Here is an 18,938-nt window from a genome sequence, read left to right on the forward strand (position 1 = left end):
ATGTTAACCTTCTTACCAGCATTGACAAGATTAGGCCTCCTCACATCTTTGGCACCATTTAGAGAACAAATGAGGTGTGGTGGCTCACACCTGAGATCCCAGCACTTTGGGAGGCTGAGGCAGGAGGATTGCTTGAGTCCAGGAGGGAGACCAGCCTGGGCAACATGCCACAGTGGCTCACACCTGTAATTCCCAGCACTTTGGGAGGCCGAGGCAGGCAGATCACTTGAGGTCAGGAGTTCAAGACCAATCAGGCCACAGCAAAATTCTCAAATAAAAATTAGCTGGGCATGGTGGCACATGCCTGGAGTCCCAGTTACTTGGCAGTTTGAGGCAGGAGAGTCCAGGAGGTGGAGGATGCAGTGAGCTGATTGCACTACACCCATCTGGAAAACAGCAAGACTCTGCCTCTGAAACATTGTTTAAAAGGCCAGGCACAGTGGCTCACGCCTATAATTGGCCAAGGCCTGTAAAAGGCCAAGGCAGGCAGATCACAAGATCAAGAGATCGAGACCATTCTGGACAACGTGGTGAAACCCCCGTCCCTACTAAAAACACAAAAATTAGCTGGGCGTAGTGGTACACGCCTGTAATCCCAGCTACTCAGGAGCCCGAGGCAGGAGAACTGCTTGAACCCAGGAGGTGTAGGTTGCAGTAAGCAGATGGTGCCATTCCACTCCAGCCTAGGAAACAGAGACTCCATCTCACAAAGTTTCAAAGCAAGCAAATGGATTTCTAGCAAACTAGTCAGGACTGGGATGACCATAGAAAATCCTGATGATGGATAGAACGCATGAGCTTGTTGTCAGCAATTCAGAGGGTTGCTGAAGTCTGCAAAGTTCAATCCGGTGCCCCTCACTCCACAGGGCCATCCAAATGCATTCAAAGTGACATCTTATAATTTAATTCTTTGCCATGCTAATTCCCTGAGCACTTCAAATGCTCAGCAGACCCATGCAGCTGGCAGCTGCTTCTCTGACACAGGGGTAGGGCATTCCAACCATTCCAGAATGTTCCACCTAACACACCGAGGCAGCCCCAGACTGCACCTAACTAGGGCCCGGGTCGCCTTCTAGGCTCTGGTGAGCCCGGTACTGGGCAGCCCTGCTCCCCTAGGAAGACATGGTGAAAAACGCAGAACGGAGTCACCACCATATCAAATTTATTATTCCAATGGCACTAGTACAGCTGGAGGTGCTCATGGTGACACCGCACAGGACTTCCTGCCTGCTAGAAATCATCTACCCGCTTGTTCGGGCCATTTACCCAAATAAACCTCTTAATGCGTTTGTTAAAATTTGTTTGGACATCTGAGTTTCCCTCTGAAGAAATGGAAAAAGTGTTGGGTGTCCCATCCCACCTCCCCCTCCCCGACCAGCCCAGTAAAAGTCCCTGCTAAGAGGGCGTGTCTGCTGCCTCTGGACTCTGGAAATAAATATCGAAAGAAACGGCATCAAGTGTTAAGGTTGAGTGATGGCACGCAGCGGGCCCCGGAAACCTCTCAGGGGAGCGTCGCTGTGTCGGGACAGTCTCCAGAACATGGTGCTGTGGATGCTGCGAGTCCCCAGGGCAGCAGGTGCTGCAGGAAGGGCCGCCTACAATTTGTCCAGGAAGTTGTCCAGGGCCGGGATGCCTTCCTTCAGGCCCTTGCGTTTGCGGGTCTCAGCCACCACCTGGCTGGGGCGGCTGCTGTTGTCAAAGGGGTCTCCGGGCAAGATCTGCCAGTGGTCGAACACACACTGGGGGAAGGCCTGGCCGCCCGTGTTGGACCTCAGGTCAGCGGTGAAGCCTGCAGAGGGAAACGAAAGGCTCACTGGGCTGCCAGGAAGGTGGCAGGACGGAGGAAAGTCCTGTCGGGAGCTCAAGCTAGTTCCTCAGCCCAAGTCACCCTGCAGACCAGACACTCGGCCTGCTGCCCAGCACTCCACCAAGGGCCTGCTCAAAGGCCTCAGTCCCTGCTCGTTCGGGATGACCCTGTGCTATAGCTCAGCTACTCTACTGGCCCGAGGCCTAAGCCTTCAGAGCTCCAGGCCCAGAGCCCTTCTCACACTGGGAATAGGAGAGTCCCTCCCCTGTGAATTCAGTGATTTGGGGTCACAAGCAGTCAGAAGCTGGGCCACCTGCTAAGTCCATCACCTGCTCCCATCAGGACACCTCCTTTAACACCCTGCTAAACTTACTGGGCTTCTGGCCCCCAAACTAACCTGTCGGGCTCTGCAGGCCATGCTGGGTAAACACTCACCAAAGGACTCGTTGACAGGCAAGTAGGCCTTGACGACAAACATGGGGGTGCCGGCCACTTGGGACTCCTCAAACACGTGGCCCCGCTTCCTGTTCAAAACTCCGTAGATGCCACCGACCACTTGCTCTGGACACTGCCAGAAGGGAAAGAGAAGCTGTCAGCGGCTGCTGGGCAGGACGGTGGCAGGGTCAGCGGCAGGCAGGCAGACCTCACCTGGATCTCCACAAGGTAGATGGGCTCCATGAGGCGCGGCTGGGCGGTCAGCACGCTGGCGTAGAGGCAGCGCCGCGCTGTGGGGATGATCTGGCCGCCCCCGCGGTGGATGGCGTCAGCATGCAGAGTCACGTCGTGGACGTCGAAGCGCACACCCCGCATGTTCTCCTCACACAGCGCACCCTGAGGGAGGGGGAGAGCTGCTGTCAAGGGCCGAATGCATCTCGGCTGCTTGCCTTCCACCTGCCAAGTCCTGCAGGTCTCCACCAGGGGGACCTGGGGCCTTGCCCGCCTTGGCCCCATTAGGGTCCCTGACTCAGCAGGCAGGATCATAAGGTCCCTCTAGAGCCTGGAAATGGGTGTGGTCTGCATGTGCTGAGCTGTGTCTCACCTCCTTGGTGGCCCACTGGAAGCCGGCCACCACACTGTCCTTGATCTCGTTGAGGTACTGCACGCCCTTGGTGATGTCGGTGAGGATGTTGGGGCCGGTGCCGTCGGGCCCAAAGCACCAGATCTTGCGGGCCTCGGCCACGTCCCACTCGTACTTCTCGGCCAGGTAGCGTGCCCGCTGCTTGAGCTCCTGGCGGGCAGACACCTCGCCTTTATCGATGTCCTCGGCCAGGCCATCGGGGAAGGGCCGCGCCTTCATGTACAGTCGGTTGTGCTTGTTGGGGGACTTGGAAAGGCAGAGCACGTTTGACTCTTCACTGACTGTCTCGCGGTACGAGACGACCGGGTCAGATTTCTGCAGAAAGACGAGGAAGGTCACACACTTGCCTGTCGGAAGAGGAGACCTTACACGCAGAGGCATCCTTAAACGCTTTTCCCAGTAAGGCAGACCTAATACAGTCTGGCAGAGCCACATCAATTAGAACCAAGTGGAATCAGCATTGCACCACCAAGGACATCTCACTCCCCACAAGGACAAGCAGCAGGGGCTCCACTGAGCTCTCCAGCACAGAAACCACAGGCTTGCAGCATTTTAAGCATTAACAGGAAAGAAACAAGGTCTGGAGCAGGCCTGGCCTGATCCCACCGGAGCATCTGTGTTTGTGGACAAACAACAGCAAGATGAGCTGTCTCTGAGTTAACTCAAAAAATAGCCCTGGAGGCTGGGCACGGTGGCTCACACTTGTACTCCCAGCACTTTGGGAGGCCAAGGCGGGTGGAACAAGAGATCAGGAGATCAAGATCATCCTGGCTAATGCAGTGAAACCCAGTCTCTACTAAAAATACAAAAAATTTGCCAGGCATGGTGGGCACCTGTAGTCCCAGCTACTTGGGAGGCTGAGGCAGGAGAATCACTTGAACCCGGGAGGCAGAGCTTGCAGTGAGCTGAGATAGCGCCACTGCACACCAGCCTGGACAACAGAGCGAAACTTTGTCTCAAAAAAAAAGAAAAAAAAATAGCCCGGGTCAGGCACAGTGGCTCACACCTGTAATCCCAGCACTTTGGGAGGCCAAGGTGGGGGAATCACGAGGTCAGGAGACCATCCTGGATAACACAGTGAAACCCCATCTCTACTAAAAATACAAAAAAAAAAATTAACCAGGCGTGGTAGCACGCGCCGCCTATAGTCCCAGTGACTCAGAAAGCTAAGTGAGGCAGGAGAGTGGCGTGAACCCAGGAGGTGGAGGTTCCAGTGAGCTGAGATCACGCCACTGCACTCCAGCCTGGATGACACATCGAGATTCTACCTCCAAAACAAAACAAACACAAAACAGCCCCACATGTTTGAAGAAGACCCTAAAGAGGAGACTTGAGGAACCTAAAATGCTGAGATCAAGGCCAAGATCGAGTCTAGGCGCCTGAACGGAGCCCACTTGGGCTCAGCTTTAAAACAGAGGGCAGGAGTCGGTGCCTGGGGAGGGGCATGGGGACGGCTGGTCACTGGCGCCTCACCTTGATGGGGATGCAGGCATGGTCCTCCTCCAGGTCCTTCAGGCAGATCTCCAGGTGCAGCTCACCGGCGCCCGCGATGATGTGCTCTCCCGACTCCTCGATGATGCACTGAAAGGGACGCGAGTTAGCACCAAAGGGGCAGTGGGCTCGGAACAGGTGGGACACCAGGCTACCAGCTTCCATTTAGCTAGGGAGAAGCTGGACCCCGCCAGGACAAGATTTCAGGGGAAGGTGCCAGGAGCCTGGGACCAGCACAAACTCCTGAAGAAATGTTAGGCCCACAAGCTACGGTGAATATGCGCAGGGCAGCCTAGGAGAGGGTGGGGGCCGCCTGGGCGGGAGTCCCCGTTTACACAACTTCCATCTTGGAGGTGTGAGCCCCACGGAAGCAGGGGTTTTTCCCGCAGCTGGGAACCCCTCCTTTCATGACATGTCACCCCAATCTGACAACCACAGCAACCCACACAGCCACAGCTGAGGCCACAAGCCGCCCCCCACAGTGACTGCTCCCAGCAGGTACACTCCGCGCCCACCTGCACCATGGGGTCGGACTTGGCCAGCCGCTTCAGCCCCTCCACCAGCTTGGGTAGGTCAGCCGGGTTCTTGGCCTCCACGGCCACTCTGACAACAGGGCTGACGCTGAACTTCATCACCCGCATGTTGTGTGCATGCTCGAAGGTGGTGATGGTGCCCGTCTTCACCAGGAACTGGTCCACACCCACCAGGCCCACAATGTTCCCACAAGGCACGTCCTCGATGGGCTCCACATAGCGGCCCATCATCAAGATTGTTCTGGAGAAAGCAAAAGGTGGCAGCAGGCCACAGGGATGATTCTGCTGGATCCTAGGCTAGGGCAGGTCCCTCCCAGGGTTGGCAGCCCTCCTGCCTGGTCCCAGGGCAGGCTGGGGGCTTCCGCAAGTCCCTGACTGTGGGGGCTGCCAGGAAACATACCCTCTTCGGAGTCACTGCCCTCTCCCTGGGTATGGGTCAAGACTGTCACCACCCACCTGAAGCCCAGGGATACAGATGAGCGGGGATCTGCTGTGCCCTGGGACTTGTGGCTTCTCCAGGAACACCCTCACTGGATTCTCAGGATAAAAGCTGTAGCTGGCACTAACATCACCCTACACTCCCTCTACGCTCCTCACTTCTAGCTCCTGACCGAGGCGCCAAAGACCTGGAGCAGGGCAGGGCCCACAACAGTGCCGAGGGGCCTGGCCATCACCCAGCGGCTCACCTCTGGATTGGCTTCAGGTAGAGGTCCTCCTTCTTCCCGGGGGTGTAGTTGGGCCCCATAATCCTGACCTTCAGGCCGGTGGAGACCAGGCCCGAGAAGACCCGTCCAAAGGCGTAGAACCGACCTTTGTCGGAGGTTGGCACCATTTTGGAAATATACATCATAAGGGGGCCTTTGGGGTCACAGCTTTTAATGCCTGAGGGACAGAGAAAACCCGCAAGCTTTATTCCAGTGCAGCTCAGCCTTCTGGAACCCTGCAACCTGCAACCTCAGGAAGTCCTCCAGCTGCAACTCTGGACCCGACCACCAGGACCACGTACCCATGGCAGCCTCATCGTCCGGGGGCCCCTCGTACAGGAGCTCGCAGCGGTACTTTTGGGCCGTCACAGGGGAGGGCAGATGGATGGTGATCATCTGCAACAAGGCGTCTCCGGCAGGCAGCCAGCGGCGCATCACAGCCTGCAGAGGCGGAGGGTGGCGCATCAGACACCTGGGGAGCCCAGGAAGGCCCTATACACCCTTCCTCTCTTGAAGCCAAGGAAGCCAAAGTCACGAGTCATGTTCTCCAAAGCACGGCCCCTTTTGGAAGGCGGCAAAGGCCGCGCACACTCCTGCCAAGGCCCTTGTCCACACCTGTCCCAGATGGGGCTAGCTGCTAGGATGTGTCTCCAGCAACACCTGAAGACTAAATCGAGAGGGACAGCAGCTGTCCCTGCACAGCTGCGGACCTCAGCCCCCAGGGCCTGGGCTGTCAAAGCATCCAGAAGCCGCAGCCTGCATTCCCCCCACCCGCGGGCTGGGCCCAGGCCGCACCTTCAGCAGGGGTTTGCCTTCTTTGTCCTTGTCCTCACTGTCCAGTTTGATGTCCAGTTTCTCTATCAGTTTTGCTGTCTCCTCTTTCTTGAAATTCATGATGGCATCAAACACCTAAATTCACCACGAGGAGACAGGAAAGCCCATTTGGGAACGGCAGGAGGAAGCCTGGCGCTTCCTGCTCGGGAGACTAATGTCAGCGCAGGGGGACGAAATGCGGAGCAGGAGCAGGCCTGGCCTGCCTACCAGGGGCCCAGCCGAGCGAATGGGGAGCTGGAGAAAGCCTCGAGATAGAGCAGAGAAAAAGCCCACTCTGACTCAGACAAGAGCACGAGTTCTGACTTACAAGCACTGAATGGCCACCTGTAGCCAAAACCGCAAGTTACCCAAACCCCTCCTTGCAAGGCAGGTTCCAAGGCTCTGGCTGTGTAGTCCAGGCCTTAAGAGAAGAACCCTGACTCCACCCCAGTTAGGAGCTGCGCCTCCTCCCACCTTGCACCTGACCCACAGGGAGATGGGCCCAATCAGCTGACAAGCAACCAGCCAGAACCAGCAGGACCAGGGGCCAATAGGCCCGGCGCAGCCCTCACTCCTCACCTTGAAGATGGGGTCCAGGATCAACTGGCAGAAGGTGCGTGGCAGCTTCTTCCCATCGGGGCTGGTGGCTGACTTGCTGAACTTGCCGTTGGCTGGGTCAAAGTACCTGGCAGGGAGACACAAAGCCAAATCAAGTTAGGGCCTCCAAGGCATGCGGCGGGGGGGCGGGGGGATCGCCAAGGGGACGTGCTTGGGCCAGACTCTCTGGGGTGACTGGTGGGCTTGAGCCGTGCTGTGAATATGGCACCACAACCCTGGGCGCTGCCACTCCCGCCAGGTGTCAGGAACCCCCCAACCATACCCCGCAGGGCTCACCTGTCACCCCACAGCTTCTTCATCATGTCCTCCACTTTTTTGGCCCGCTCGGCAGGCCCCAACTGGCCCTCCCCTTTGGCAGCAAACTTGGCCACGTACATCTCCGCAAACTGCTTCAGGGTGAAGGCCCACCCATGGAGACCAGACCCGAAGCCCACGGTACCGAGGACAGGATCGATCTGGAAGTATGAGAAATGGGAAGCGACTGTGAGGAGGGCCCCTGGGCAGAGCCTGCAGTTGCAGACTGGGTGCCTCAGGCATGGGCCTCAGACGCTGGATTTCTTCAGTAGACATCAGGTCAAAGTGAAGAAATGATCAGTCATCACGAACAAGGGGGCCGGCCCCTCCACCACCTACGACACCGTTCCTTGCGCTCGCCTCTTCCAGCGGCCCAAAGATCAAGGGCTGGGTCAAGAAGGTTGAGAACATTCCAGCCCCCTTCTCTGTCACCCCAACATTCCTGGTAAAACACACTTCCAGTCCCCTCAGCTCAACTCTGCTCCCCGCCAGCTCCTGCGGTGCCCACTGTGGTGGGCACACCACCCAGCCAGGGAGGGCCGTACCATGATGTTGCCCATGGGGCCGCTCTCGCCCTCGCCGTAGGTGGAGATGATGACATTCACGTTCTCCACAATGCGCTGGAAGGTCTGGTAGAGCTCCTCGGGCTCCAGCTGCAGCTCCAGCAGGGCACGGTCCATCTTGTTCATCATCAGCACAGGCTTGATGCGCTCCGCAATGGCCTGCCGCAGCACTGTCTCCGTCTGCACACACACGCCTAGGGATGCAGGGCACGGGGCGGCGCTGTCATCCTCAAACAGGGAATGCCCCAGGTTCTAGGCCCTGCCTCAGGGGGACCCGCTGCTTACCTGACACGCAGTCCACCACAACCAATGCACCATCAGTGACTCGGAGGGCAGCGGTCACCTCCGAGGAGAAGTCGACGTGCCCGGGGGAGTCGATGAGGTTAATAAGGAAGCCGGCGCCGTCCTTGCTCTGCTTGATGAAGTTCAAGTCATTCTCCGAGAGCTCGTAGAAGAGGGAGATGGCACTGATGGAGGGAGGGATCCATCAGGGGGACAGGATGCACACACCTGGCCCAGGGAGGCTGGGATGCTGTCAGAAGCCAGGCTGCTCCTCCCTCCATGACTCATCCCTTGAGAGGCTCCCACAAGACCCAACCCACCCTTGTCCTTTGCCTCCACAATACTCTGTCCGAGACAAGCCCCCCACGACAGGGAACTCCTGGTACCAGTCCCACAGCCAGCTACTCAGAGCCCTCCTGACCAGACACTCTGCCCCACCGACTTGGTCCCCCCAAGACTCATCACACCTGACTCAAAGTAGCAATGAAAAGACCCAGCAGGACAGCAAAAGCCTTCAGAGACTCTGACCCTTCCCTCCTCACTTCTGCCCCTGCTCCAGTGGAAATGAAGAGCTTTAGCCAGAGACCCTCACTATGGTGCCAACCCAGGACAAAAGGCATTTGGGATCACTGTGCTCTGCGCTCACGTTTTAGACTCTCACCCCACTCACATCAGGGGCCAGAAACTGTCACGGAATGAATGCCATCCAGTGCAACACAAGAGCTTCCCACATCCTGAGTGCCAGGAACACCCCCCCTTCCAGGTGTGACAGCAAAATCCCTCCAGATATTGTACGAGTGGCAGCAAGTCCCCCAGTGAAGGGGAACCACTGAGTGAAGCCCCTCCTCAAGAAAATCTTCCAGCTCGCAGTACCCACAATCCCTGTGACTCTTGATCCCGTCTTGCTGGACTGAACCTCACTCATTCTCCCATGAATTAACAAACCAGGAGAAAGAGACGTTGCCTAGTCTCTCCCCGCCCACCCTGGCCCAGTGGCCTCCAGCTGCCAGGCCAGCACCTCCCTGCCTGGGTACAGAGGGCACGGGGAGCTCACGTTGACTTGATGGTGATGCAACGCTCCTGCTCATCCTTCCGGGTGTCAGTGAAGCGTGTCTCCCCGGCCCGGGCCGAGGCGATGATGCCCGCCTTGCACACCAGGGAGTCTGTCAGCGTGGACTTGCCGTGGTCCACGTGGGCGATGACAGACATGTTTCGGATGTTGGCCTTCTTGTCCATGATGGCGCGGATCTGGTCTACCGTGAAGTTCACCTGGGCAAGAGGGGGAGGCTCAGACCAGCTCGAGATTTCCAGGAACACGGCTTGGCATGCAGCGTTCGGTCCAAACGAACCAGCATGCCCAAGGCCAGGAGGGGACTGGTGTTGGGGTACCCGAAGCCCACCCAATCCTGCCAGCTTAACACGCCTTGAGAACTACCCCACAATCTCCAAGGATCCACTGTCAACAGATGTCATCCAGAACGGACAACCCACAAATAAAAGCGCTCAGAAATAAAACTCAGTGGCAACAGATTTCCTTGATACCAAATACAAACACTAACTTAGTATTAAACACTAAATACAAATACCAAATACAAAAACTAAAGAGTTATTAGAGGCCAAACACGTAAGGGATGAACCTTCTCCCAAAGCCCCCTCCACGTTGTCATAGGGCCACCCAGGCTTCCCCGACCAAAAACTTTCACAATAAAATGCAAGGTCACCCCTTGGCAAGAGGGATCACACAAGGCCACCCACCCCAGGAGATAACGGGGAGCCGGAACGGCCCTAACAGCCACAAGCCTACACCTCGTGTTTCAAAACCAGTCTTTGCACATTTCGGAGTCACAAGGACAAGCGCCTAGGGCCGACAGTTAACAGCATCAGGAGAAGATATTTGGGAGGAAAAGGGGAACCTTTCAGGTGTCGCTTTGCTCGTTCTGCCATTTCCCTGCCGCCCCTAGTCCCCCGGCAGAAAATCGATCTCAAACTCGCGGCCCGCGAGTTACATAAGGCGCCTCCCCGTCTCCCCGCTTCCACCGCGGTGCCCGCCATTACAACGTCTGCCACATCATCATACCCCACCCCCATCCTCCCTAACACCCCGGCTCCAGCCAGGTCTGGGCAAGGTTACGACGCCCCCGGAAGCGAAGAAGGGGCTCCGTGAACAGTGCGGCGCACAGACATGGCGGCGACCGCTGCCCCAGCCCCGGCTCCTCCGGCTCTGCCGCCGCTACGTCTCCTCCCGGCACGGGCGGCCCCAGCGTCTAGGCAGCGTCGGCCCCGCGGAGGTCCCGCCGCCGTTCCGGGACACCAGCGAGGCAGGGTTACTCACCATGGTGGCGGATGGCGGTGGATTCTCCCAGGTAGAACCGAATGAGGCGAGTCGCGCCGAGGATGGCGACGACGACGGCGGAAGAGAACGCTGACGTCAACACTCAGCACTTTATAGGCGGACGCCGGTTGGGCGGGTCATGTGACTGCGCTGCGGAGGCGGGGCGAAGCGACGCCGCGCAAGCGCACGGAGGCGTTCCCGCACAACTCCCCCGTTAACCCATTCGGCGCTAGCGAGGCTGCTTTAGGATACAGTCTGGGCATCTCGGGGATGGTGGTCGCCCTCGGTGTGCAGTGTTCAGGTGCACAAAGAGCGCCGTTTTAGCTGAGAATAAGAACCATAGCAACGATATTAGCTTACAAAATGTCCAGCACTTCTATTAAAGCCACATTACAAGGTGAATAGAGTCTGTGAATTTTACCCAAGTCAATTTCCCGGTTTGGGCGTTGTTATGTAAGCCCATATCCCTGGGAGAAACAGAGGGAAAAAGGACACTCGCGACCACTATACTGTTTTTCAACTCCTTACCTGCAATTATTTCAAAATAAAAAGATTTATAAGAAGCAGGCATCGGAATCACTGATCCCACAAATGCATACTGAGCATCTATGCACCAGGCATTGTTAGAGGTTTTGTAGATACAGAAGTGGACAAAACACCTTGCTAGCTTGACCACACTGCGTGCACTTCTACTAACTACTAGGATTTCTCTTTGCCTCAGTTTCCTCGTCTGTAAATCGGAGGTGATCAATACCACCCTATTGTTTGGGGTAGGCTAAAACGAACTAAAGACATCTAAAAGAATTAGCACCGTGCCTGATACCCAACGCTCAATAAACGCTATGTATTTTAATTAGCTAAGATTGCTATTAATAAAACATTTATTTCAGGACTGGTTTGCCATGTCCCAGGCACCCGGCTAAGCGCTTTACTGGCACAATTTCATTTTCTAGTTCATTTCCTCTCCAGGGGGAGGCGCAGGAAGACTGTTTAGCATTTGTGTCCTAATCTGACCCTAAGAAACAGTTGAATGTGTTTCATAGCTCATGAATTGGCATTCAATTGAGTATCTCTATTCCTTATGAAGAGCCCAGCCCGCTGTTTAGCACATAGTAGGTACTCAGTATTTCTTGCATGAATGATGTTCTCGCAGTGCAAATGAACCCCCTGCGGCACGTCTTTCCCTAAACTCACTTTGTGAAACAGAAGAGCCACTGCAGTGCTTTTCCTGGGCTGGGAGAGGGGGAGGTGTGGATCCACAAAAAGCAATGCAAATTCCAGCCTGGACTCTAAAATAAACCTGTACACTCCTCCCCCTCACAAATGCTTCGGGCACTTTGCTTTACAAAGTGCTGTCTCAACCTTGGTTTTCATTTAATGGATGATTGCTCTTGCTATCACCATTTAACCCGATGGAAAACGGAAAGTATCTTCTGAAAGAATTGAGGCTCCGAAAGGCAGATGGCATGGCAGGGAGCAGATGTGAGCGCCCGGGGTCTCTAACCACCTACACCTGTGCCTGTGACGCGTTTAATGTTAAGTTACAAGTCAAGCGCATGCGCCATTTGGGGGCTGAGTTTTGAGCAGAGAGGTATTCCGGTTCTCGTTCTTAATAATAAAATTCTTCAAAATCTTTAAATGCACTAAGCACCTACTACGTGTTGGGTTCCCTATTGGGCGCTTCGCAGCCGTTTTTTCCTTGCAAGGTGGGGGCATTTCAGAGATGTAATGGAAAGGTTTTCATTGAAAGAGGGGTTAGGCGAGAGGCGGAGGTTGCAGTTAGCCGAGATCGCGCCACTGCACTCCAGCCTGGCGACAGAGCGAGACTCCGTCTCAAAATAATTAAAAAATTAAAAAGGGGTTAGGCTGGGTGCAGTGGCTCACGCCTGTAATCCCAGAACTTTGGGAGGCCAAGGCAGGCAGATCACCTGAGGTTGGGGGTTCGAGACCAGCCTACTCAACATGGAGAAACCCCGTCTTTACTAAAAATTAAAAAAAAAAAAAAAAATTAGCCGGGCGTGGTGGTGAACGCCTGAAATCCCAGCTACTTAGGAGGCTGAGTCAGGAGAACCGCTTGAACCCGAGAGGCGGAGGTTGCAGTGAGCCGAGATCAGGCCACTGCACTCCTGCCTGGGCGACAAAGCGAGACTGTCTTAAAAGAAAAAAAAAGCGGGGGGGGGGGGCTGTTCACATCTATCCCGGAACTTAATAAAAGAGGGGTTGAATTTGTTCTCAAGTGCACGGATTGCTTATTGAAAAATTCTAATATCATGTAATTTAAAGAAGTAGGGGGAGAGCTTAAGGGAAAAAGGGGTATTTTCAACCCCACAGCTGCAGGGATGGAGCCAGGTGTTGGCAGGGAAGGATCTCTCCCACTGTCATCCCCACATCCACGAATAGCAGAATCCTGGAGTACCACAAGCAGCCACAACCAGGTCAGCTGTCATAAGTACAATAATAAATACAGGCTGCGTTTAAAGGGTGGGGACCAAGAAAAAAATTCACCTCTGCAGAGAAGCTCCGTTGAGCATGCGCCTGCTGCGGCGCCAGGAGGGCTCAGAGACCGCAGTAGCGGCCCCTGCTGACCGACAGTCGCCAGTGCAGGCCTCTCCACACTGCCTTTTTTTTTTTTTTTTTTTTTTTTTTTTTGAGACCTAGTCTCGCTCTGTTGCTAGGCTGGAGTGCAGTGATGCGCTCTTGGCTCACTGCAACCTCCGCCTCACAGGTTCAAGCGATTCACCTACCTCAGCCTCCCGAATAGCTGGGATTGCAGGTGCGCGTCACCAAGCCCGGCTGATTTTTTGTATTTTTAGTAGAGACGGACGGGGTTTCACCATGTTGGCCGGGTTGGTCTTGAACCCCTGACCTCGTGATCCGCCCGCCTCGGCCTCCCAAAGCGCTGGTATTACCCGCGTGAGCCACCGCGCCCGGCCAACACTGCCTTTTAACGGTTTATTGAGTGTTTACTAGGACTTGACCTCACGGTCCTTTAAATCAAATACTCCTCCTAACCTACCCACACCCTGGGCTTTGGGTGGGCTCCTTTACGCCTGAGAAAATGGAGACTCAGAGAAGTTAAGTCATTTACCCACGTTCACAGAGCTAGTAAAGGTGCAGCCAAATCCGACTCAAGGAGTGGTTTAATCGGGAAGGAGCCCAGCCCTGCGACTGTTGCCCAGATGCATTTCAGATTTGGAAAACGGACTGGGCATGGTGGCTCATGCCTGTAATCCCAGCACTTTGGGAGGCAGAGGCGGGTGGATCACCTGAGGTTAGGAGTTCGAGACCAGCCTGGCCAACATGGCAAAACCCCATAATACAAAAAATTAGCCAGCCGTGGTGGTGGGCACCTGTAATCCCAGCTACTCGGGAGGCTGAGGCAAGAGAATCGCTTGAACTGGGGAGGTGGAGGTTGCAGTGAGCCAAGATCAGGTCATTGCACTCCAGCCTGGGTGACAGAGTGAGATTGTCAAAAAAAAAAAAAAAAAAAAGTGGGGGGAACAAAGCCAGATGCGCTGAGTTTACACTCGGCTTCTTCCCTCTCTGGCTGTGTGACCTTGGGCAAGTTACTCAACCTCTCTGAGCCATGGGTGCTGCATGTAATATATTGAATCATAATAGAATCGGTTTTATAAGGCTCTCGTGAGATTTAAAGAAATGAATAGAAATAGGTTAGACATGGTGGCTCACACCTGTAATCCCAACAATTTGGGAGGTCGAAGTGGGAGGATTGCTTGAGCCCAGGAGTTTGACCCCAGCCTGGGCAACATAAGGAGACTCCCATCTCCATTAAAATAATAATAATAATAACAAGCCGGGCGTGGTGGCGTGTGCCTGTAATCCCAGTTACTCAGGAGGCTGAGGCACGAGAATTGCTTGAACCTGGGAGGCAGAGGCTGCCATGAGCCAAGGTCTCACCACCGCACTCCAGCCTGGGCAACGGAGCAAGATTCTGTCTCAAAATAAATAAATACATAAATGAGCTTGGCTTGGTGGCATATGCCTGTGGGCTGAGGTGGGATCATTGCTTAAGCCCAGGAGTTTCGGGCTGCCGTCAGCTATGATTTCACTACTGCACTCCAGCCTGGGGGACACAGCAAGACTCTGTCACACACACAGACAAATAAATATAAATAAAGCACCTAGTATTACCAGTACTTGGTATAAGATAATCCATATTAAGAGTTGACTCTGGCCGGGTGTGGTGGCTCACGCCTGTAATCCCAGTACTTTAGGAGGCCGAGGCGGGCGGATCATGAGCTCAGGAGGCCAAGGCGGGCGGATCATGAGCTCAGGAGATCATGAGCTCAGGAGACCCTCATGGCCAACACAGTGAAACCCTGTCTCTACTAAAAATACAAAAAGATTAGCTGGGTGTGGTGTAATCCCAGCTACTCGGGAGGCTGAGGCACGAGAATCCCTTGAACCTAGGAGGTGGAGGTTGCAGTGAGTTGAGATTGCACCACTGCACTCCAGCCTGGGTGACAGAGCGAGACACCGTCTCAAAAAAAAAAAAAAAAAAAGTGGATTTTCTCTTTTGGATGATTAAACAAATGGGTTCAGGGAGGCCTGGTGAGTCTGTGTAGTAAGAACAGGCACAGTGGCTCGTGTCTGTAATCCCAGCACTTTGGGAGGCAGAGGTGGGTGAGTCACTTGAGGTCAGGAGTTGGAGACCAGCCTGGCCAACATGATGAAACCCCAACTCTACTAAAAATACAAAAATTAGCCAGGGGTGGTGGCGGGTGCCTCCTGTGGTCCTAATTACTCAGGAGGCTGAGGCAGGAGAAACACTTGAACCCAGGAGGCTGAGGTTACAGTGGGCAGAGATCACGACACTGCACTCCAGCCTGGGTGATAGTGGGAGACTCCATACCCCCAAAAAGAGAAAAAAGGAAAAAGGCCGAACGCAATGGCTCGCGCCTGTAATCCCAGAACTTTGGGAGGACAAGGCGGGCAGATCACCTAAGGTCAGGAGTTCGAGACCAGCCTGGCCAACATGGTGAAACCCTGTCTCTACTAAAAACACAAAAATTAGCTGGGCCTGGTGGTACGTGCCTGTAATCCCAGCTACTCGGGAGGCTGAGACACGAGAATCGCTTGAACCCGGGAGGCAGAGATTGCAGTGAGCCGAGATTGCGCCATTACACTCCAGCCTGCGCAACAAGAGCAAAACTCCATTTCAAAAAGAAAAGAAAGAAAGAACAGAAGCTCCAAGCAAAGGCTGGTACTTCTGACCACAGAGCTATGCAGAGTCTTTATGGTGAATATGGATTTATGCAGCCCCAGATTACTGAGGCTTAAACTGAGGGTCTCGGTATGGGTCTGTCCAGACTCCCCGTTCTGCTGAGGACCCCAGTGCAACCTTAGGGACGTGCATTAGAGCCTTCAGCTACCTGTTTTTCATTTCTTTGTTTTTTTGGCTGCCCTGGGGGCCTCTGGGCTAGGGGACTTTCCACTGGGCCACACCCACATTGCCCGCAAACACAAGCATCAGTTTTTCCCCTGGTTTTCAACTTCTCCCAAAAACCAGTTCCTAACATTCCTCAGACCCTGGCACTCGTGTGTCCAGCAACCATGGGACCCAGCTTTAAAAGAAACAGAGAGAAATCCCTGCCCTCAGGAGATGGTGGGCTGGAGAGAAAATAGCCAATCAAATATCTGCACAAATGGAAGCTCTCAAATTGCACTAGGAGGGCGAGGGAGACTGAGTAAAGACACGGCATAAGAGAGGAGGGTAGGCCAGGCATGGTGGCTCATGCCTGTAATCCCAGAACTTTGGGAGGTGGAGGCAGGATATTCACTTGAGGTCAGGAGTTCGAGACCAGCCTGGCCAACATGGTGAACACATACTTCTACTAAAAATACAAAAATTAGCCGGGTGTGGTGGTGCACGGCTGTAGTCCCAGTTAGTCGGGAGGCTGAGGCAGGAGAATCGCTTGAACCCGGGAAGCAGAGGTTGCAGTGAGCTGAGATTGAGCTACTGTACTCCAGTCTGGGCGACAGAGTGAGACTTCCTCTCCAAAAAAAAAAAAAAGAAAAAACAAAAACAGGAGAGGATTGAGATCTAGCATGGGGAATCAGGGAGGGCATCATGGAGGAGGTGTTTTCTTGTTTGTTTGTTTTTAAGCCGGAGTCTTGCTCTCTCGCCCAGGCTGGAGTGCAGTGGTGCAATCTTGGCTCACTGCAACCTCCACCTCCTGGGTTCAAGCAATTCTCCTGCCCCAGCCTCCCGAGTAGCTGGGATTACAGGTGTACGCCACCACGCACAGCAAATTTTTGTATTTTTAGTAGAGACGGGGTTTTGCCATGTTGGCCAGGCTGGTCTTGAACTCCTGAACTCAGGTAATCTGCCCTCCTTGGCCTTCCAAAGTGTTGGGATTACAGGCATGACCCATGCTACCCAGCATTTTTTTTTCTTTACACGTAGTTTAGCTTTTGTTGCCCAGGCCGGAGTGCAGTGGCGCAACCTCGGCTCACTGCAATCTCCGCCTCCCGGGTTCCGAGCGATTCTCCTGCCTCAGACTCCCGAGTAGCTGGGATGACAGGCATGCGCCACCACGCCCGGCTAATTTTGTATTTTTAGTAGAGACGGGGTTTTCCATGTTGGTCAGGCTGGTCTTGAACTCCCGACCTCAGGTGATCCATCGCCTCGACCTCTCAAAGTGCTGGGATTACAGGCCTGAGCTACCGTGTCCGGCCAGAGGAGGTAATTTTTAAGCTGTTACCTGAAAGAAGAAAAAGAGCTAATTAACCAAAAGTACAGCGGGGAACCCAGGGTGAAAGAACAACACAGGTGCAAATCCCTGGGGGTGGGAGGCAGGGTTAAGAAGTTGCACAGAGGCCAAAAAAAAAACACAGCCGGGCATGGTAGTGGGCACCTGTAGTCCCAGCTACTCAGGAGGCTGAGGCAGAAGAATGGTGTGAACCTGGGAGGCGGAGGTTGCAGTGAGCTGAGATCCGGCCACTGTACTCCAGCCTAGGTGATAGAGGAGACTCTGTCTCAAAAAAAAAAAAAAAAAAAAAGTTGCACAGAGGCCGGTGCGGTGGCTCATGCCTATAATCCCAGCACTTTGGGACGCCAAGGCAGACAGATCACTTGTGGTCGGGAGTTGGGAGACCACACTAGCCAACATAGCAAGACCCTGTCTCCACTAAAAGTACAAAAATTAGCTGGGCGTGGTGGCGGGCATCTGTAATCCCAGCTACTCGGAAGGCTGAGGCAGGAGAATTGCTTGAACCCGGGAGGTGGGGGTTGCAGTGAGTCGAGATCTTGCCACTGCACTCCAGCCTGAGTGACAGAGGGAGAATCTGTCTCAGAAAAAAAACAGAAGTTGCACAGGGCCGACGTAGTGGCTCACGCCTGTGATCCCAGCAGGTTGGGAGCCCAAGGCAGGAGGATCGCTTGAGCCCAGGAGTACCAGGCTGCAGAGAGCTATGATCGTGCCACTGCACTGCAGCCTGGGCAGCAGAGCAAGACTCCCACCCACCACAACATTGTCTCTTGAAAAATAATAATAGGCCAGGCACACTGCCTCATGCCTGTAATCCCAGCACTTTGGGAGGCTGAAGCAGGCAGATCACGAGGTCTGGAGTTCAACACCAGCCTGGCCAACAGGGTGAAACTCCGTTTCTACTAAAAATATAACAATATATTGCTTCAAGCCAGGGGGCAGAGGTTGCAGTAAGCCGAGCTCGTGTCACTGCACTCCAGCCTGGTCGACAGAGTAAGACTCCGTCTCGGAAAAAAATATGTATATTATAATAATAATAAAATTAGGCCAGGCTTGGTGACTCACGTATGTAATCCCAGCACTTTGAGAAGCCAAGGCAGGTGGATCACTTGAGGCCAGGAGTTCGTGACCAGCCTGGCCAACGCAGGAAAACTGTCTCTACTAAAAATACAAAAAATTAGTTGGGTGTGGTGGTGTGCGCGTGTAGTCCCAGCTAGTTGGCAGGCTGAGATGGGAGGATAGATCCCTTGAACCCAACAGATGGAGGTTGCAGTGAGCTGACATTACACCACTGCACTCCAGCCTGAGAGACGGAGACTCTGTCTCAAAAAATAATATTAAAATAAAGTGTAACCTATATACAGAAAGAACATGAATCGAATGTATAAAGCCTCGTGATTTTCACAAACTGAAAACACTCCAACACCCAGCACCGAGATCAAAAAAACATACAACATGATCAGGCCCCAGAAACACGCTCTTCCCTGCCAAGGATAACCACCCTAGCTCCTGACACAGATTGTTTTGTGTGGCCTATTTTTGAGCTTCTCACACCTTGACAGTGCAGCACGGCCTCTTCTGGATCCAGCCTCTTCTTGCACTCAACATTACCTAGAAGAATTCGTCCACTTTGTGGGTCACTGGCATTTGTGCATCCTCAATGCTGTATTCTCTTTTTTTGAGGCCGAGTCT

At 54.2% G+C, this 18,938-nt stretch overlaps 1 protein-coding gene and 1 non-coding gene across 2 annotated transcripts; both read right to left on the reverse strand.

The window, feature by feature from the left end:
* Nucleotides 1–1,142: 1,142 nt before the first annotated feature.
* Nucleotides 1,143–10,596, reverse strand: EEF2 (eukaryotic translation elongation factor 2). Its single transcript, XM_025367104.1, has 15 exons — nucleotides 10,516–10,596; nucleotides 9,238–9,452; nucleotides 8,187–8,368; nucleotides 7,884–8,095; nucleotides 7,321–7,499; nucleotides 7,006–7,111; nucleotides 6,409–6,522; nucleotides 5,916–6,054; nucleotides 5,596–5,791; nucleotides 4,892–5,150; nucleotides 4,359–4,466; nucleotides 2,847–3,200; nucleotides 2,456–2,638; nucleotides 2,243–2,375; nucleotides 1,143–1,789 (listed from the first exon to the last, which is right to left on the reverse strand). The coding sequence occupies exons 1-15, from the start codon at nucleotides 10,516–10,518 to the stop codon at nucleotides 1,596–1,598; spliced, it is 2,577 nt and encodes an 858-aa protein (XP_025222889.1). The 5' UTR covers nucleotides 10,519–10,596; the 3' UTR covers nucleotides 1,143–1,595.
* Nucleotides 7,585–7,650, reverse strand: LOC112613660. Its single transcript, XR_003116987.1, has one exon. It is a non-coding gene; the product is annotated as a small nucleolar RNA SNORD37 (small nucleolar RNA).
* Nucleotides 10,597–18,938: the final 8,342 nt, after the last annotated feature.

Source organism: Theropithecus gelada, chromosome 19 (genome assembly GCF_003255815.1).
Source record: "Theropithecus gelada isolate Dixy chromosome 19, Tgel_1.0, whole genome shotgun sequence".
In the NCBI taxonomy this organism is placed as follows: domain Eukaryota; kingdom Metazoa; phylum Chordata; class Mammalia; order Primates; family Cercopithecidae; genus Theropithecus; species Theropithecus gelada.